Below are 21,732 nucleotides of genomic sequence, written 5' to 3' on the forward strand. Positions count from 1 at the left end.
GAGAAGTCAGGCAATGAAGTCCAGGGGAACTGAGGAAGAAAGAGCACTGGCAGCTGTTCACCATCCAGCATTCTTGCCTGGTGAGACAATGTCATGCTGGACCATGGGGAACGCTGTGTACCCGAGGAATCAGCTTCTCCCTTGTCAATGCAAAATCCAGAAGGAGAAACGTATCTGACAGGTATCAAGCTAAAAACCCAATACCTGTAGTTTCTTCAACCAGGAAATTCTCCTGAGCAAAAGCTTGTTACCGGAGGCAATCTTGAATATATGTTCAGTAATTTAAGATACAGCATGAAAATACATAAATGGTTGTACGAACTGAAAGGTCCCATAAGTTCTTATTTGTCTGTCTGTCCATCCATTTGCTTTGCATTGAAAGGGTTTGCGGGGTAATCCATATCAAAGAGTGGAATTTCATCTTGAATGAGTTTGTATTTTAATGATTTTTATTTGCATGTCAATTATAAAAGGGTAAAATAAGAAAGTGTCTCTAATGGGCAGCAAATGCTTCACCATTTAAATAATAACATTTCACGTAAGACTTCAAATTTGTCAAAACGATACTCCAGGTAATTCCCCACACCCACAGGAATAATGATTTGTGTCATGCATTAAATCAGTGTGAAAACATCATGTGAAAATACAATATTTTATATAACTACAATACTTTAATTAGGCACTAAAAGGGCCACATAAGTATCATACACAGCATGGAGTTTAATCCAGTACACAGTTAGTAAGGATATAGTTCCATACATGTTATATCTTTTTTTTTTAATCTGTACAATGATAACTAATGATAAATTGATGCAACTCACGATGAAAAGTAAACAAAAGCTTGAAAGTTTAGCTAAGAAAAAAAGGACACAGAAAGAGATTAAGTACACATTCAAAAAAAGGAAAGTAGCCTACTTGGTCAATATTTGAAGGGTACCACTTCCAAGACACCTATGCCCTTCACTGCACATTTTTGGCATGCTATTTTTCAGATCAACACACTGTGAGTGAAGTGTAGTGTCAGTCACAAGCTCTCAGGGTGACACCATGGAACCACCTCAAGAAACACATGGAAATCTCTGCATTAGGCTAAACAGAAACATAAACACTGGGATAATAAATGCCAAGGACCCCTGACCATGTGGCTCATTGCTTTGTTAAAGGCTGATTAAATGACTATACCTGAACCATGGTGGTATTCCACAGTGGGGGGGGGGGGGGGGGGAGGGGGGATGCCAGATGAGCCAATTAGAAATGTGGAAGGGCACTCCTCAGAGAAATGTGGAAGTATACTCTCAGCTCTCAAGTTAAACCCCAAGCCCCAAACCCACATATCCTCCGCATCAATACCGCAAAACCAGCACAAGACATACAAGCTACTTCCTCAAAGTCCCTTAAGTAGTGGCCCGTATTTAAAAAAGAAGCCTTAATTATTAAAAAGCCTTACACCACTTATTAAAAGGTGCGACTTCCCCCAAGCTCAGGCAAAGTGCGCTGGAATCATAGTAAACTGGACAGGTGTTGTCATCATTCTGTCAGGCCATTCAAGTGGCAGGTCATCTGGACCAGATCACCTCGACATAGTTTGCAGGGTATAGTCCAACTTGCCCACTGTCCAGTTGTCCTTTGCACCAACCCTGCTCGTCCACCTCACTTAGCTTCATTAGTTCCTCACCTATGGACCCAGGAGAGGACAAGATTAAGATTAAAATCCTACAAAGATTATACATTGCTCCATTTCAAGACTCTAGCTGTCTCAAGTATTCTGGTTATATAGCATATAAGTAATACTGTGAAATAATAAATAATACTGTCAAATAATACTGGAGTGTAGTGTACTGTTCTGTCTATTTATTGTTCTGTCTATTCATTGTAAATTGTTGTGCAATGTAATGTGATCGCACCCTTTGCACGTTATTGTGTTGCCTGTTTGCACCTTTTTGCCCTGTTGTATGTGATGTTCAGTGTTACTAGATGTTGCACTAGGGCCATGGGGAAACGCTGACTCACACTTTATACATATAGAAAGTCGTTGATGATAATAAAGTAACCTTAACCTTAAGTTAATCAATACTTTATTGTGGCTGTTTATTTCCCAAGGGAATATCTCTGGCCCTTGGAAAAAAAAGGGAGCAGGGTTATTACAAACAGTACAGATGGTACATGCCCACTAAGAACAAACCCGCTTTGAAGCTCAGCTCATCCTCCTCCTGGCCCACATAGTCATAGAGGGCTTTCACGCGCTCGCCCACTGGCTCAACGTCACTGTCCCTCCTATTAGCTGTGTTGCAGTTCCCAGAGATGTCTCCATCAGACCAGGCATTCCCACTGCCACAGATAGGAGACAGAGAGGGCACCACCACAATGCTAAGTCATCAGGAAAAACTATAAAGTTAAAAAAAAATTACTTTGCAGCATACAAAAATTTATAGTAACACACATGAAAAATTGCATAACTCAGTGTTGAATTTCAGTAACATACCCTGAGCATACATGTAACATACATGTAACATACATGGCCCTGAGGTCCAAGAAAGGTGCTTATACTTGTTCCATTAATAAAGTTTTATTAAATTCATAAGTGAGCTAATAATTCAGTTTTAATGTATTCAAAATAGGGCAACAGTCAGGCAATTAATTTGAAGACAAAAATACACACAAAGGTAGTTTGTGCTGATCTTGGGGTTCCCAAAGTCAGGTTATGGGGGGGGGGGGGGCAGCTAGCAAACAAGATCTTCCCAGGGGTCCCTCTTACTCTGCAAAATCTACTGTAAACAAAGACCACTGCAGCCCCGTCAAAATGGGGTCACGAGTCTCTGGTGCTGTTATTTTGAAGGTCATGAGGAGAAGTTTGGGAAGCCCAGCTTTGCTTAATACATGCTCACAAATATAATGTACAAAAATGCAGGCATACACACACACAGACACCCAAAAAGACAGGCAGAGACACAGACATACAGAGACACAGACACTCACTATCTGTCACTGTACACTTACACGCTGTTATACGCTGCAAATGACGCTGCTACTCGTAACCATTGCCTCCTTCTGAGACAATGTCATCTCCCCATTCCTGCATAATATGAACATTTCTTTTGAAATGATAGGACTGGGCAATAATATTTAATCGGTAATTGACGATAATCAGACAAGTAACCCTGTGTTGATATCTGAAAGTGACTAACCGATTATTGCCCTTGTTGGGAAAGTAGGCTTAGACTACAAAGCAAAACAATGGAAGTATTTATGATTTGCCTTTTGGTTAAGCATTCCAGCCTACATTTCTAATGCAGATTATAAAAAAGGCTATTATATGCAGCATTTCACAACCATTGTCTGTTTGCAGTAATTGTGCGTTCTCTATTCTTGGAAGTTGGAAAATTAGATGTTATACATTGTCACATCACCAACTTCTGCCTTCCAGTCAGCAGCCAGAATACTCTATTAGCCATTTAAGTGCAACTTCTCAGTGGGAATTTCAGGCTACCCAACTTGCGTGAATAGCAAGCTGTTTTCTTGTTTGATCAATCGCCTTGCAACAGCGGTGTCAAACTCAGTCACTGAAAGAGCTATATTAAAAACCATCAACGAATTTGTTTTTATTATTTTTTATTATTATTATTATTATTATTATTATTACTATTAATTTTATTATTTAGTTAGCAACAGTATGACCCAAAATATATTACTGAAATATTTACTACTGTATATGTAAATAATATTTACAAATGTGAAACTTGGAGTAAACATTATTCCTGAAAATTCTCTTTTAAAAAATAAAAAATTAACAATGAACAATGATATAAAACAAGACATACAACTTAAACCAAATGCATTCACTGGGCTGGGAACCATTATTTATATTCAAATAGAAATGACTACATTAATGTACAGCTATGACCATTAATCTACAGTGAATATTTACCTTGGATACTCCTGTGGTTGTCTGTTTTGTGGGTGGGGGTGAGAAGGTTGGACGATGTGATCTTTTATCCTGATATGTTTTAAATTAAAATATTGTATATATTTTCAGATATCACCCACCCCTAATTGATTTAATGTTTTGTTAGCTACTATCATTAGGTTGTTACTGATAGACTTCAGTCATTTAAGTGTTCAGGGAAAGGTGTAATTTCATTGCAAAGTCAAATTTACACACATGCAAGAGAATATTTTTTGTAATTTGTACACACTGATTTTTTGCTGCATTGTGATTCAAATGTCACATTGATCAAGTCATCAACAAAAATACATAGATAACTGATATGTCATTATGCCTGGCAGACTTACCTTCATTAGTACCTCCAAATAATGAATATTCCATGCCTACAAACTCCACATAACCAATACACATGCACAAAGACTTAATTTTCAAGAAATCAAAAATTTTGTAAAGGCATGAGACAAAATAATGTGAATAAAAACAAAAAATATTATCTGGATTAGCCGAGAAAAAAATAAAAATATAAAAAAGATAATTAAATACTGACATCTACTGGAAGACCCCTAAGAAATCTAACCAGGCATCCATTAAGTAGATTAATTTATCAGTATAAATGATAATTGTTATCATCTTATTATACTGGGTCGCGGGGGGTTCAGAGCCTATCCCGGAAGCAATGGGCACGAGGCAGGGAACAACCCAGGATGGGGGGCCAACCCATCGCAGGGCACACTCACACACCATTCACTCTTACACGCACACCTACGGGCAATTCAGCACCTCCAATTAGCCTCAGCATGTCTTTGGACTGTGGGGAAAAACCCCACGACAACATGGGGAGAACATGCAAACTCCACACACATGTAACCCAGGCAGAGACTCAAACTAGCCCTTCAGTTTCGTGCTGTATTACAAGTTAGAGTTTCACTAGCCGTAATTCTATTTGTGCAGGGTTTTCTTGGAGTGTTGCGCTAGTTAGTATATTGTTTGCTTTCCATTTTCCCCATTCTCATTGGCCACTTTTATACAGTAAGACTACACTATATTTTGTGCACTTGTACTTCAGATTAGCACAATCTCTTTCTATACTTTTTGCATCTAGTTGCACAGGTCTTATTTGATTATTTGTATTTCCACATGTTTTGCTACCTTATCCTCTTGATCTGTGTGGGAATTTGATTTGTAGCACTGCGGGGACCATTTTTGTCGTTTTGATGGAATGGTCACCTTTAAATGAAACAATATTTTGTAATGTGAGTTTTTGTTTTTTAAACACAACGTGTTTATTGCTACGCGCACACTGTCAAACTGTGTTGTCAAACGGTGTTCTCTCTCTTACTGCTGTTTGTTTTGGTGAGTCTCCGGTTGGCCCAGTCACTAAGGCGGTCCGCTTTCGGTTACTTTGGGAGGCACTGCTGTCTCCTTTGTTCGGTACTTATGTGGAGACTTTGGGTATCTTTGTGTTTAGGGGTATCTGGGGGGGGGGGAGGGTGTCCCATCTCGGCTCTTCACCGCTGTCTGCATTTTACATGTTGTTTTTTTTCTCCTTTTTTTATGGCTAATGGCAATATAGATCCCAGCATTACTGGGTCAGGTATGCCTCTCAGATTTATCAGTTGGAATATCAGAGGTATGGGTAACCCTGTTAAGAGATCTAAGGTTTTTACACGCTTGAAACATTAAAATTCTGATATAGCATTTTTACAGGAGACTCACCTTCGCATTAAAGATCATCATAGGTTGGGTGGGTCAAGTATTTCACTCAAACTTCAATTCTAAAGCTAGAGGAGTCACCATTCTTATTAATAAGAAAATTCATTTCTCACCAACTGATGTTATCGCTGATATGAATGGCAGATCTCATTGTTGCTGGTACCCTAATGCAAAAAAAGGTTTTGTTGGTAAATGTATATGCCCCGAACTTCGATGACGCTGAATTCGCTAACAGATTGCTGAGTAATATTCCCTTTTTGAATACTCACTTGCTGATCCTTGGAGGAGATCTAAATTGTGTTTTTGATCCAATTTTGGATCGATCTAAATCCTCGTAATGGAACTCAAATCGTCTATGTCTAAAATATTTTCAGATTTTATGAAACAGAACGACCTTATTGACCCGTGGAGATTTCGTAACCCTTCAATTAAAACATTTTCTTTCTTCTCCCAGGTGCACCACTTTTATTCTAGGATTGATTACTTTTTTTGACAGAACTCTTGTTTCATGTGTAAATTCCTCTGATTATTCAAGGATTGTAATTTCTGACCACTCATCTTTATTATTGGATATTCAACTTTCTACCTATAAACATTAGTCCACCATTCTGGAGATTCAATTCTCTTCTGTTGATGAATAAAGACTTTTGTGAATTTATTTCAAAGTCTATCAAGGGGTACTTGTCCTTCAATCAAAATGATTCTGTTTCATATTCATTGCTATGGGAGACACTTAAATGTTACCTGAGAGGCCAAATTATTTCTTACTCTGTTCCTTCTAAAAGAAAGATTAATGCTAGGCTTAAAGAACTTACATCTGCTATAAGTAACCTTGATCAAAGATATACACTGAACGCTTCTCTGGGACTACTGAAGCAGCACCTTGATTTGCAAGCAGAATTTGATTTCATAAGAGGCAGAGCGCTTGTTACTACGTAGCTGTGACTCATATTATGAATATGGCGATAAGGCAAGTCGCTTACTGGCTCATCAGCTACGACGAGAAGCCACTTCCTGTGTGATACCTAGTATTAAAAACACTTACGACACTATTACTACTGATCCCTTGGAAATTAATTCTATTTTTAAATCATTTTACTCTTTGCGATACAAATCTGAATTTCCTACAGATAATGCTAAAATGAACGAATTTCTTCACAACCTTTCAAATCCGGTTATTGATACTAATATTGCCGGGCAATTGGACTCCCCACTCTCCTTTGAAGAAGTATTAAACGCTATTACAGCTATGCAATCAAACAAAGCCCCTGGCCCTGATAGGTTTCCGATTGAATTTTACAAAACCATCTATTGGTAAATTGGCACCATTACATTTATCTGTATTTAATGAATTCTTGGAAAGGGGTTCTTTACCACCAACTTTAACACAAGCCTCTCCTTCTCAAAAGTGACAAAGTTCCAAGCTCCTGTGGTTCTTACAGACCACTCTCTCTGCTTAATGCTGATGTAAAGGTGTTGGCTAAAGTAATTGCATCTCGCTTAGAGGATGTGCTTCCTCAGATTATATCTGAAGAGCAAAATGGCTTCATAAAGGGATGTCAATTGTTTTTTTAATACCCGAATATTAATATAATTTATTCAAAACATCCAGCTGAACTTCCTAAACTTGTGACTACTTTAGATGCTGAAAAGGCTTTCGATAGGGTAGAGTGGGAGTACTTGTTTGCAGTTTTAAAGAAATTCGGATTTGGTGATACATGTATTTCCTGGATTCGCCTCCTCTATTCGTTCCCTAAAGCCAGTGTTTGCACTAATGATGTTTATTCTGGTTATTTTGCTCTGGATCGTGGATGTCATCTGGGCTGCCCTTTGCCACCTTTGCTTTTTGCCATCACTATCGAGCCTCTATCCATTACAATAAGATCTTCCTCTGATTTCAAGGGAATCACCCGTAACGGAATTGAATATAAATTATCGCTGTATGCAGATGATTTGTTATTATATATTACTGACCCTACATTCTCCATCCCTACTGTTTTAGGTATTCTGGAGAACTTCAGCACTTTTTCAGGTTATAAATTAAATCTGGGGAAAAGTGAGTGTTTTCCTATTAATACTGCAGCATGTCATCTTCAACAGTCTGATTTACCCTTTCATTTTAGTCCATTGGGGTTTAAATAACTAGGAATTAATGTCACTCATGCTCTATCTGGCCTTACCTCAGCTAATTTCACTCCCCTTATCTCAAGGATTACATCTGATTTTCAAAGATGGGGCAATCTCCCCCTTTCATTAATTGGTAAGATCAATGTTGTTTAAATGAATATCCTACCTAAATTTCTGTTCTTTTTTCAGTCTATTGCCCTTTTTTTGCCAAAACAAAAATTTTGCCTCATTGGACAAGATAATTTGCTCTTTCATTTGGGGAGGGAAGCCGCCTAGGGTTCGTAAAACTTTACTGCAGAGATGCAGATTTAGTGGAGGACTTGCATTACCAAATTTCCTGGCTTACTATTCAGCTGCTCATATCACTAAATTTTGCTACTGGCTAAAAGCATCTGGAGCTTCTTGGTGTGAATTCCAACTATCATCCTGTAAGGGATCTTCTATTCCGGCTCTGTTTAATTCCTCTTTCCCCATAAAGCCCTCTCTGTATACTGATAATCAAGTGGTTCTTAACACACTCAAGATATGGTTTCAGTTTAGATGGTACTTTAAATTTGTACCTGCATCTCCGTCGGGCCCTCTACATAACAACCATTTATTTCCCCCATCACTCTTAGACTCGACTTTCTTAGTGTGGCATGACAAGGGTATAACACAACTTATATGTGGGTGGTGTTTTTGATAGTTTTGCCAATTTGTCATCTCGCTACGACCTCCCTATTACCCATCTGTTTCGCTATTTTCAAACTCGAAATTTTGTGTTTCCCTAATTTCCCCTATTTACCACCAGAACACCTGTGGGAAACCATGCTATCATTTAGTCCCCATCACAGGGGAATCATCTCAAAGTTGTATGATATTATCCTGTCTTTTGGCAACCACTCAAATGTTAAACTTAAGCGTACATGGGAAGGGGAACTGGGAATACAAATACATGAGGAATTCTGGGAGCAGGCCATAGAGAGGATACGATCTATCACCTCTTGTGATTATCTTAGACTTATTCAATTTAAGGTGATACACAGGGTGCATTTCTCCAAGTCTTGACTTTCTGAACTGTTTCCGGAAGTGGAAGACAAATGTGATAAATGCCACGACTCTCCTTGTCACCTTAGCCATATGTTTTTTCCTTGCCATGAGTTGGAGGATTTCTGGGCGGGTTATTTTTCTACTATGTCATTTGTTCTTGGGGTAATTCTCCAACCTTGTCCTCTGATTGCAATATTTGGGATTCCTGATCACACACTTGCACTTAACTCTACTCAAAAGGATGTTATAGCTTTCACGTCCCTATTAGCAAGACATTTATTATTGATACATTGGAAGTCTTTTTTCCATAAATGGCAACCATTTATTTCCTTTTCACTCATTTAGAGGTACTACCTGATTGAATACATGCCTGTTACGGTTATACATATGTAGTGTGGTTGTGGCGAGGCATTTGTGGACCGGGGTAGGGGGTTGTTCATTGCTTAAGAAAAGGAAAAAAGTAAATGGTACTTTTCTAAGTGATATATATATATATATATATATATATATATAGAGTGTGTGTGTGTGTGTGTGTGTGTGTGTGTGTTTAGTTGTGTAGCTGTTGGGTCGCTCCTGCTCCAAAACTGCTTACACCTGTACATGGGCATTCATTCATTTCTCAGCATAGCTGCACTTATGCCTGGTTGACTCCTTGATAGCATATTTACAATGTACATATTGTAACATATTTACAATGTACTATTTGCCTTGCTTGTACTTTGCTCTGGACAAAAGTGTCTACTAAATATGTAAATGTAAATTCTAAGCCTCCAGCTCACTGGAAACACTGCACTGCACTAAGGTCTCCAGCTCAATGGGTAATGCATGTACCTACCTGGAAACTGGCTCCACAGCTGAGACAATGTTAGTCAGAGTGACCACGTTCTCTGCTTGGCTGGTCCTCTCTTTCCGGCTGATGGACAGGCTGGTGACGGGGGACCACTCCTGAAAAGAGGCAAAATCATGTGACCACAACAGCAATCAGCAACTGCAAGGTAATAATAACTAACCCTTAAACAGTTATACCACTTTTAATATGCAGTCACCTTCAGTTGGGCTTAAATATTTAACATACAAAGAAAAGAAAAGTCTGCTGTGTGGAAGCACTTCAAATTAAAAGTGAATGAAAATGCAGTCAACTGTCAGTATTGCAATGCAGAATTTATACAGCAGCACAGCACAACTCCGGTGCAAATACATGTTAAAAGAAGACATTCAGGTTTGACGGGCTCACTCAATAATGCCGAGTTAATCAAAGAGAACTATAAGCTATGTGCCCTTTAGCTTCTTGGAATAGCCTAGCCCCTCGTTATTTACCTTAAAGGAATCTTATAAAGTAAATTCTCAAGTTATACTACGGGACCGTTGAATGCTTGAATCTGATTGGCTGACGAATGTTCTGAGGTATGCAATTATTTTCAGATAACCGCACGGCGAACGTAGTTCCAGGTAGCTCTCTTGACCGCATTACAGTTCCATATCACTTCGCATAGTTAACTGTAATAACAGAAATTAGCATACAGTACCTATACAGCACACAGGACTAACAAAAACAACAACATTACAGACGATTTTCCGAAAGTAAATTTTAATATTTACGGTGAATATGAAACTTTCAACAACTGGGCTGCAGCAGTATTAGTTAGCCTAGTGTACCAACTTAAAGGCTACACATGACATTTCTCACTAGCGAGGTAATAACAGCGCTGCATCTTAAAGCAGACTTACAGTTTAGAGACGGTGCTTCAGAACACTGTTGAGGGACACACAGAGGTAGCCTAATTCATACAAGCTCTCTCTCTCTCTGTTTCTCTTTCTCTGTCTCTCTCGCTCTCTTTCTAATAACTTCATTATTAACTGTATTATTCTGCTATCAACGGCTCAAGCCTCCATTGCCAGCTTTAAAATGACGTTTTGGAACTAGCAAAAGAGTCGTTGGATGAGATGCGGAAGAAATAATCCTACTCACAATAGCGATTTAAGTAGAAAAACCGGACGAATCCCTTGAAATATATCATCTGATCGATGTCTTGAGGTGTGGCAACCGTAGTATAAGCGGAATAATTGACTCCGGACCGTTGAATTATTAGAAAATAATGCACACCCGAGGTGTAACGGCCACTCCGCTTCGCGTCGTGGCCGCATTACCACCTCGGGTGTGCATTATTTTCTAATAATTCAACGGCCCGTCGTCAATTATTCCTTACATAATTGACACTAAAATGAAGGCTAGCCTCATTTAGTAATCAAAGTTTTGTTTACTATGACAGTAAAAATATTCCGTTGTAACCTACTTATGGTCTCAATCCAACTGACCATCACAGTCTTTGACAATTATATGTGCATAACATGCAATGTCGATATTAACATTGCTCATCATGCATACCTAGTATTAAGGTCAGCTTTGTGTGTGTGGAGTTTGCATGTTTTCCTCTTGTGTAGATTACTCAATTATTTCTTCCCCTGGCATAAATAACCTTTATCCAATCATCCATCCATCCATCCATGGCAAGGAACAATCACCTCAAATTGCGGCCAATTCATGGCCATGCCTGGCCCATACGTGTTCCTCCACCATCTCAGGTCCTCTGCATTGCTGGTTGCAGCTAGTGTCTTGCCCAGGTCTTGAAACAGTGCTTTGAATCTGTAAACAGACTTGCCCCAATTAACTAGCACACCACAGCTGAATGGCATCCATTTCATTGTTAACAAGTAAGAGCCATTAATAATTGTTGGAAACATCATTATTTGCAATGTCAAAAATCCCACAGTTATGATTTGATAGCGACATTTTCTTTACACAAACATCACACATTACTCACATTAATAACCAAACTATGCCCTGCACACACCGACATGTCCACTGCACAGGGCGGAGCCACTGCACAGGGCGAACTGCTGGCTGTACCTGTCACTACTGGAGAGGTCCAGGTGCTTGTGGGTGCTGAGCAGGACCTCCTTGAAAAAAAGCAGCCTCTTCTTCTCAGCCTCCTGGGTGATCTCGAACACCTGCTCCATGTCCTCCATGTAGCGTGGGTTACAGCGGTACAGGTCTTCCAACGCCCGCTCATAGCGCTGTTTGGCCTGTGATGCAAAGGCAGAGGGGGTGTCTGTCTGTCTTCAGAACAGGCCAGAGCATCCACACAAATCAATGTTTCCCAGGCTTGATGAAACACTCTACAGATTAGCTTTGTTGACTAACCAGAAGGCTAAAACGCAGCTATTTCCTTCCGATTAAGAAGTCCTTTGTGAATGTTGAACTACACTGTAGGGAAATCTCACACACCCTCACTACTCACAACATTTCAACAAATGTTCTTCAATTTATTAAAAGCTAGAGATTGCTAGCTTGCAGTGATGCCAAATATTTGGCAATACCATTAGCTTTTTTCCAAAGGGTTGAAATAATTGTGAAGAAGATGTTCTTAAGGAAAGCTACTAAACAATTTCCTGAATAATGACTGTCACACCTTAACAAAAATCAACAGCATAAATGTGCAACAGTTAATTAAATTTTCTGAAAGACAACAATATTGTCTAACACAATATGTGATTAGATGTTATGGTAATTACATATATTACTGTGCAAAATTTCTAATACTGTAATTACATTAAAGATGAACCAGTTTCTGGAACATCTGCAGAGATCAAATACTGTACTACATATTCTACACATGTAGAACTCGCATAGGTTGAACTGGTTTTTCCCCCATCAGAAAACATTGAAAAACGTGATTATGGAATCTATAATAATTCCTCATTACAATCCGTTTCCAGTTTTTGTCACACGAGGCTTAGTGACCTGCTACAGTGGTACAACTAATTCCATCAGTTTTGTCACAACCCCCTAGCAGGACTGGATTGCTGCGCATTTCATGACGCCCATGGCAGCAACCTGCAACAATACCACAAAAAAGGGCAACGAAAGCATGTGCTTTTACTTTTGTTATCCCTGTAGAATTACCAAATGAAGCAATGCTCCTTCAACATAATAAAAACTATGTACTTCACAGTCTGGGATTGAAGAAAGACTTCACATTGGGCAGTATAATGGCTGGACTAGCGATTTATTCACTGTAAGCATTAATCATGCAGTGCTTCTACTGCGTGCAGCGGATTGGACAGAAGGCCATTGCGATGACCTCAGGGAGAGGTCCCTGTTGGCTGTGCTGCTTGTGCATGTTTGCACTGACCCCCATAACCAAATGCCCTGCATTCCAGCCCTGCAGCTGCTGCAAAAGGTCCCATGGGCAGCCAGCCCAGTGTAGCGGACATTCCAATCCAGCAGGCCCATCAAAAACATGCTACTGTCAGTGTGAACGAGAGTCACGGCGCATCCGGAACGCATGAAGAAATGTGCAGGAGCCCCAGAAATGCGGGCACAAGGGACTCGTAACACTGCCCAAAAGAAAAAAAAATGACATTAGCAGACTACTTGAAGTAAAATATAGCCATTTAACATTTAACATAAACATGCTGCTACCTATAAGATTAGCCAAGTGCTCACAGTAAATAATAAAGAAACATCATAATGACTTCCACTGGGCGTGCGATGTCACACATTCATATAGGTGCCTGTCATAGCGGGCACCAGGCCCGTGCCACACAGGCCCAGTCATGTTTAGGAGTGCTTGGGCATGTGTCGGTGCATGCCCCTATACTCCTGGAATAGCAGAGGCTCTGTGCACTTAAGGCAACACCCTGTTCTGCCAAGACTTTCAGAAACGCAATGCATTTTCCTAAAAGCAGGATTTCCAGCTTTCTATCCCACCTTAATAGTTCCCAGATATGCTGAAACTTCTTTATTCCCATGTCTAGTTTCCCTTTTTCCATCTTTCCACCACATCCTTCCAACTTTCCACCGCTTCCCTGTGGCCAGCAGAATCTCTCTCCTGCTTCTGGATTCACTGGCTGTCAGATATTGTGCTCACACAAGTCTGGCTACTTCTCTCCGACCTTCTCGGCCTGCTGGCTGCACTTCTCCACGCGCTCCTGAAGCTTCTGGACCTCTTCCTGGCACTTGGTGGGATCAGCCTTCGCATGATTCTCTCGGGTCACGGCCGTCCGCTCCTCCTTCCGTGCCTGGTGGTAGCTCTTCTTGGACGACTCCACCTGATAAACAGGAGATGGGCTCTCAGAGGTTGGCTGTCCGCCAGCTCCTACGGTACCTACCATCTGGCTGAGGAAGGGACCTTGCCAAATGATTGCGTGAATGTTTAGAATCACGCTGAATAAAACATACAGGGCACATGATATATTTATTGCATACCCCTGACCTGATGTATAAAGTGTGCATATAGGTGCAATCCAAGTGCCTGAAAATACAGAATATTTATTTTTTTAAGTCTCTGGAAATACCTTCAGACTGTATGCACACACACATGCAGGTTTGTAATTATACCTTTGTAGGGACTCACTAACATGACGACTTTAACCCCTACCCTGCTCTAACCTTAACCATATCAAACCAAACAAAATAGACTTTTGGCATTTTTAATTTTTTTGATTGCATTCACAGATCTTTGTGGGGACCTGAAAAATGGTTCCCACATAAACAGGTTTTTATTACATTGTGGGGGACATTTGGTAGCAGAGGGAATTCTTTGCAGGAATAATACTTTCATTAACTTTGAATCCCTGCCCAGCTGCTAGCCTTATACATACTGACTCACAGCTGAACGTCTGGGCATGGGGGGAGGGGGGGGGGTCAATGGCTTGTATGAACACATACATTCAGTACCAAATGTTCTAGGTTAGATGAGACTTTAGCTTAAATCACATACATCTCACACAGAAATGTAGATGGTAAATTCTGGGTGCAAGCCCAGGCTCCGTTTTTCTATACCCCGGGACACTCACATTCTTCATCCTGTGAATCCACGGCTTCTGCGCCTTACGGAAACCATCCTCAGCCTCCTTGGTCTCCTTGAAGGTGCCAATAATCTGCTTGTGAAAGGCATCCTTCTGCCAGTTCTTTACTTTCTCGCTTTCGTCCACGACCAGGCTATCCCTGAGGTCCATATGGATCTCACTGAGCTGGTCACCGGCATCCATGAAGGCATGCCAAGCCCTCTTCAGAGTGCCGTACTCTGGGCCTTGAAGAAACAAGCCCACAAGGACCATCTCAAACCTCTCATTGATCTCATAGTATATCCCAACCATTAATATCCCTCACAAGTCAGGCTGAAATATGAAAGGTTCAGGCTTTAAAATCAAAATCAATTCACTTATTGACACATCTATAGAACGAGTGAATGAGTGAGTTAATGTCTTGGGTTATGAGTTCCTATCAGCAGTGCAGTACATTAAATAAATGCAAACCTTTATTTCAGGTTACTGCGCAACTACCCAACAGATCACCCACCGTAAAAATGTGCATGCTCATTACAAGACATCTGCAAGCAATGTCAAAGTGGTTTGTGAAGTAAATGCTTTTTTTTTTTACCCTAAAGGACATTGTATTAATGTCACAAAGGCCGTAGCGCCATCTCACAGCTCAGTGCTGGATTTGCCAGGCAAGCAAGACGATTATTCGTAAAATACCCAAGTGATTTACTAGGTAGCTAAGCATCCAATGGTAGCCCTCATGAGGTCACAACTGGAGTTTAAGCGTGTCTAATCCGGCATGCAGAAGTGAATTAACCAAGGAGAGCTAGCTTACTTTCCTGTGGTATGCTATTAGTAATGTACATTACTTTAAACTGAGAACCAACATATGTTTCTGTTATCCCCAAGTAGTGTGCAGCCCATTACCTTTTTCCACCACCAGCCTCCATCTCTTAGCCCAGTCAGCCAGCTGCTGGCCATAACTCCTCTCGATCTTGGCTCGCTCCTGGAGACAGAGTGCCAGGTCGCTGCTGAGTTGGTGGCCATCGTCAATACGCTTCACTGTGCTCCTGTAGTTCCCCGGCTGAGCAGAGACAGATGCTCGTGACAACCAACAGCCACATGGAGACAATGAGATCCTCGTACCAGAGGCATTTCAGCATAACTAGCAACTACACAAAAACAGAAACTTGATTTGGAAACAAATGGGCAAAACACATATTTCAAGATAGAAATGGAACCATAAGGTATCCAAGCATCAATAGTAGGGATTTATTTACTTGTAATACAATGTTAGTCATTGGATTTTTTAGATCCTTTAGATATCCATTGATCTATAATGAGACCGATGAACAAATTTTGACTTTCTTTTTGTTGCACGAATTAAAATAGGTGAATCTTATCATTGTGCTGAATTCAAATATGCAATTGTAATTTCCCCATCAAGCAAAGATTTTGAATGACACAATGAAATGTTTCTCAATGCCCCGACAGCCCACGTTTTTGTTCCCTTTCAGCTCCCTACCAGACTCAGAAACACTGATCTAAAAGGTAGAAGTTCATGACTATCTGCTGTACCTGGCCTCACGAACAGCAGAAATCAGCAAGCATACTGTAACTCCACTTGCCTTGTTATCATTGATGACACCGATGACATGTCCAAATGGGTAACAGCATGTAAACTCTGAAAAAATACTTATAGTACTTTGCTGCCTTCTGTAAAGTCTTAAAGATGTTCACAAATAACATTTTTTTCTAAATTAAAACAATTCATATACCCTTACATTTTGAATAAAAAAATCGTACAACATCAATACAACCCGATCTTGGGCATAGAGGCTTCACACCTGGCTGACAGGTAAAGGAAGGTTGGAAAATCAGCAATGCCCGACCCTGGAGGACCATGATTTGAATAACCCTTGATATAGGGTTAAGAATAATGAATAATGTCACCCAAACTCTGGGTGAATTCTGAGTGCATTTTTGACATCTGCATTAAAAAGCACATAAAAGACACATCCTAATTTGCCAAAATCTCTCTTGACCAGTGTGATCAGAAGGTATGAGCTGCACAATGGATCACACAAGTCAGTTTTTCATTTGATTACAATTGGAGATCCACCAATCCGATATAGTCATTTTAAGCATTTGCTACTTGTGTATACTTTCCTGGAAGATATTAATATTGAACTGTAAAATGTCTCAAAATCCTTAAAACTAGATGTACATACGAGGTGGAACAGTGCAAGATGTTTCTAGTAGCCTAATTGAAGATTTTTGGCATACATTTTGTCCATCTGTACTTACTAGTTTATACATATTAATAATGTATAAAAAGTACAAGATACATACATATTATATTGAAATATTAAAGTAAAAAGAGGTTTTATATTGGAATCTGTATTGTCACTTGTGTATCAGAATTTGATCAGAACTCAAAAAATGTGGATCAGCCCATCCCTAATTACAATGCATTCCCTCCCTGTTGGGTATGTATAGAGGAAGTCTTACCTCCCAGAAGCTGCCAGAGATAGTTGGGTGGCTCACGTCGCCGTTGGAGGACATGGCGTGGCTAGTGTCACGGCCTGGAGCGCTGGAGGCTGCCCGTCGGGCCAGCAGAGAGCAGGAAGCAGCTGAAGGCGAGTCACAGTAGAGGATGGTCAAAGAATGCCATGCAGAGGCCGCACGCAACATAGATCGCACAAGTCAGCAGTTTTTACGTAGCTCAGTTGTGGAAATAATGACACCAATAACTATGCAATAACTATGCCCTGTCTTTGACAGACAAAAAGAACTTCCGTCCATAGTATTAAAAATAATATGGATGGATGATGGATGGCAGGGGTCAGCAATATAAATGATATACTCGACGTATTGTGGTTCAAGCCTCGAGCAAAGCCCTTAACCCCCCAGCTCCATGAGTGCCGGAACAGGCAGCAGCCTGTCGCAGCCAGCTTGCTCTCACCTACAGAATGCAATACGGGGGGAGGCATAAAGAGAATTTCCCCTTGGGGATTAATAAAGTATATACGATGATGATTAATTTTATCAAAAGGAATGTTGCTTGATAGAGCACATTAGCCACATCACAAAAACTTAACACAAATCCACCCATATAATAGTCTTTTAAGAATGGACAACCTATGGCCAGCAAAAGCAAACCAAGGTTGGTAGAGTCAGCAGAGCACGTCATATGCTGCCGTCTTGGTAATATCATAGAAGCTCAGAGGAAGCTTCAAGCGTCACTGAAGAATGCAACAACTCAGCAGCAAAAAGATCTTTTAGAAAGAGATATTGTGCATAAACGAGTTAAAATGATGTTGGGTGGTCTTTTTTGCAGTTTAAAGTCCAACACACTACACTGGGGTTGACTACTGTAAACTGAAAACTTGTGCAAACTAGAACTGTAAATACAGCAAACTATTCCACGTATTTTCCTGGCAGAAAAGCCAGTGAACTTCAGCTCCATACCAGGTGCCTGTTTTGACAAACGACTCACTCTGTAAACCAGCAGTTTCTTCTCGACTGAACAAATGGCGGATATTAATTAATGCATTTAATGTAATTGAGAAATAATTCCATCTGCTCAGTTATTGCTTCACTATTTCGGTATTTTCCGCATACTTCCATGCAACTTCCGAGTTAGCACCAAAACAAAGTTAATCACTATTAGCTCTACCCAGTAGTTCCTAGTTAAATGAAAAGTACTTATTCCAAAATAAGGGTTAAAAAAAACATTTCAGGAACTACCTCCAAGGAACTACAATTGGGTCGAGTTACTGTGGAGGAAACATGTTCCTGGATCTCGAAAAATTTTCTGGTTCCTGAAAAAGGTTCCAGGGGTGGGAAAGCTTCTTAAGTTCCATCTTGACCAGTGAATGCTGAACATAGTTGTCTCTTCCTTTCCTGAGTTCAGCCTGACCCTTGACTTTTGTTCTCACGGTCATTACACTTCCTGTTACAGATGCGGCAGCCTCTGCAGATGACTAGGGTTACTGTATGAGGGAAATCCCACCAAAGCAACCCTTTATAAAAATGGAAATCAGGACATCTAAGCGAATGTCTTACATAAGCATCATAAAGATAGACATAGTACCTCCATTTCCCAGATGTTTTAACAAAACCCAGGATGGTGTTTCACACTATCATGGACATAAGAAGCCAAGTTAAAGACAATTCCAGTATAATGGATGTGACATTCACTCATATTGTGAAATCTGCATATTTTTTCATGTTACCTCTTGAGCTCCCTCAGGAATTTCTGACCAGTTGCTTTCACCTCATATACCATGAAGACCTATGAGAGGATGGTACTGAAACAGCTCTGACTACTGGTCACAGACCACCTGGGTCCCGTTTAGTCTGCCTACCAGGCACACACGGGTGTGGACTATGCTCTGACCTACATGCTCCACAGACCCTACTACCACCTAAACAAAGCCAGCACCACAATCAGAATCGTGTTCTTTGACTTCCCCTGTGCCTTTAACACAATCTAGCCTCGCTGATTAGGTAACCAGCCAGGACAATGCAGCTTGATGTCCCTACAGTGTCCTGGATCATGGACTATCTAAGTAAAAGAAGTAATTTGTGGAATTACAGTACACCACCAGTCCTTGCCATCTACAGAAGTTTTCTGATGACTCTTCCAATGTAGGATATACCAACAACAGAGTTGAGTAAGAGTACAGAGACCTAGAAGAGGACTGTCTTGTGGTGCAGGAAGAACAACTGGTATCTCAGCATCAGTAAGACAAAGGAGCTTGTAGTAGACTTCGGCATAACCAGAACCCCGAGACCATCGCTATCCATGGGGAGAAAGTGAAGGTGTTGCAGGGTTCAAGTACTTGGGGATTGAACTGAACAGCATACTGGACTGAGTGGACAACACGATAACACTGTACAAGAAAGTCCAGAGCAGACTACTTTCTGAGGAGGGTAGGGTGTTGTGTACATTTTATCAGTCCATATTGGCTGTAGAGCTGGGTGATAAAATTGATTTTAATCAATTCAAATTTTTTTATTTAAAACGATGTGCAGAATGAAAATTGGTATTCACGTCAATTTATTGTACCTTCAGCTTAATATCATTGAGTAAACGATGCTCACAAAATGTTTTATTCTTTTTTTAAAAAACTCGTAAGATACATTAAAATTATAGCAAACCAGACCACTGTTAAGGCTTCCCACCCCTTCGGAGACCAGTAGATCGTAGAAAAATGGCAGCACGTACATGCGTCAACAAGTGAGGAGCTCGTCTCAAAAGCTGCCAGCGTCACCTCAGTCATTTGGAAGTGGCGTGGTTTCGCCAAGTTCAACACTGAACAAACTACTGTCCGTTGTAAAGTTTATTTCAAGTCGGTGGCTACTAAAGGTAGCAGCACAACAAACGCATTTCAGCATCTCTGTCAGAAGCACGCACCACACATACAAATGCCTAGCTATGCGAGAAGCGCGAGCAAGCAACAGCTTCCAAAAATCTGCTAAAAATCAAATAACAATAGTGCGTCTTTTTCTTCTTGCGTACCGTAAGACAGGAAGGGACCCCGATGGGAATAAAGACGCAGACGTAGTGACTTTTCATATCGGCAAAGATATGGTGCCCATTTACACTGTTGAAAAATACGGGTCTGTCCAGATGTTTAAAAACCAATCGATCCCAAATATGAGCTCCCAAGCCGAAAGTATTTTACAGAAGTAGCCCTACATCATCTATATAGCAGTACACATGAAAAAGCCACAAAGCTGCTGGAGAATGTGCCGTTTTACTGAACTACCTCAGACCTGAGGTCCAGCCGAAACATGCGGCCGTACACGAGTTTGACGGCGCCTTTCGTAACAGTACTATTATATTGAATTTTTTCTGCACTTGTGAACCAGTGTAAACTACTAAGACCAGGGACAAATACTGTAAAATCAAAAATAAATGTTTGCTGTTCCTAACTCATGCTCACATTGTTAAAATAAAAATAAAAAAGACATTATACAAATGAGTTTTATGTATCAAAAAATTAAGAAAAAATAAATAAATAAATAAATAATAATAAAAAATAAAAAAAAATCGGAATCAGAAATTGGTTCCAAGTAAAAAAAAATCTGAGATTTTAGTTTTAGGCAATACTGCCCAGCCCTGATTGGCTGGCATGCTTTTTTTTTTACACAGTGGCCTTCTGAGAAAGAGGCATCACTTCCGATGATGTCAAATGCCTGACCAAACTCATCAGGAAGGTCAGCTCCATCTAGGGCTGGTCAATAAAACAAATGTGCCAATAAACAAATGCACAACACAAATTCACTATTATTTAAGACCCGACGTGTTCCCAGTGACACGTTTTGTGTCACAATGAAATGACATCACTTCCTCTGTGACAGCTTCAGTACCGGCAATTGGGCACAAGTGCATACACAGCTGTAAAAATCCAAAAGGGGGATTTATTAAACAAATCTGAGAATGCAACAGGGCAGGCAGGCAGGCAGACAAAAGACAACAGTCATAAGAACAGGGAACATCACTGGGAGAGAAGGTACATCCAAAGCTGTCCATCCAATAAAGATAATTCAGCAAAATCCAAAACAAAAGTCCAAAGAATGATTCAGTAAACAAGAAATCCACACAGAAATAATGCAGAATTCAGAAATTCCAGGAAAAATGAGTGGTGGTGTTTTGTCTGCGTTGATTAAAATACCATTTACAACTTCTAATTTAGATCTGCAAAATGTGAAATGCTGCTTGGAAAGTTTATGTCATGTTCCCATCATAAAAACTGTTTAAACTCACAATTAACCATCTGCAGAACCGTAGCCATTGAGTCAACACTGGGGGGCACCAAGGCTATAATTATATTACAAGTTGGGAGGAACATTATGAGCACATATGAATATTGAGGGGGGGGATATGTCCCCCCAGTATATATTACAATTATGGCCTTGACCATCTGATTTCTTCACCTCTCACCATCATCGGCAATATCAAGATCAGTAAATCTTTCTTCACCAACAGATGCCCCAGAAGATTTCGCTGAACCCTACAACACCCAGTCCATGTAAGCATTGAACAGAGTAGGAGCAAGAACACACCCCTGGTGAACCCCAGA

General features: G+C 40.3%; 1 protein-coding gene across 4 annotated transcripts in view; it reads right to left on the bottom strand.

The window, feature by feature from the left end:
- Positions 1–427: 427 nt before the first annotated feature.
- Positions 428–21,732, bottom strand: part of LOC125706413 (protein kinase C and casein kinase II substrate protein 3-like) — a 29,691-nt gene continuing 8,386 nt past the window's right edge. For 3 of the 4 annotated variants that reach the window (XM_048973107.1, XM_048973106.1, XM_048973108.1), the window contains exons 2-11: positions 17,150–17,271; positions 15,566–15,722; positions 14,672–14,907; positions 13,769–13,924; positions 11,721–11,896; positions 11,336–11,456; positions 9,648–9,757; positions 5,770–5,820; positions 2,183–2,328; positions 428–1,675 (exon numbers count right to left, since the gene is read on the bottom strand). In XM_048973107.1, coding sequence (XP_048829064.1) covers positions 1,557–1,675; positions 2,183–2,328; positions 5,770–5,820; positions 9,648–9,757; positions 11,336–11,456; positions 11,721–11,896; positions 13,769–13,924; positions 14,672–14,907; positions 15,566–15,722; positions 17,150–17,203 — 1,326 coding nt within the window. In that variant the 5' untranslated portion in view covers positions 17,204–17,271 and the 3' untranslated portion in view covers positions 428–1,556. The remainder of the gene's footprint in view (positions 1,676–2,182; positions 2,329–5,769; positions 5,821–9,647; positions 9,758–11,335; positions 11,457–11,720; positions 11,897–13,768; positions 13,925–14,671; positions 14,908–15,565; positions 15,723–17,149; positions 17,272–21,732) is intronic. The other variant, XM_048973109.1, reaches the window with a different exon arrangement.

Source organism: Brienomyrus brachyistius, chromosome 13, assembly GCF_023856365.1.
Source record: "Brienomyrus brachyistius isolate T26 chromosome 13, BBRACH_0.4, whole genome shotgun sequence".
NCBI classification, from domain to species: domain Eukaryota; kingdom Metazoa; phylum Chordata; class Actinopteri; order Osteoglossiformes; family Mormyridae; genus Brienomyrus; species Brienomyrus brachyistius.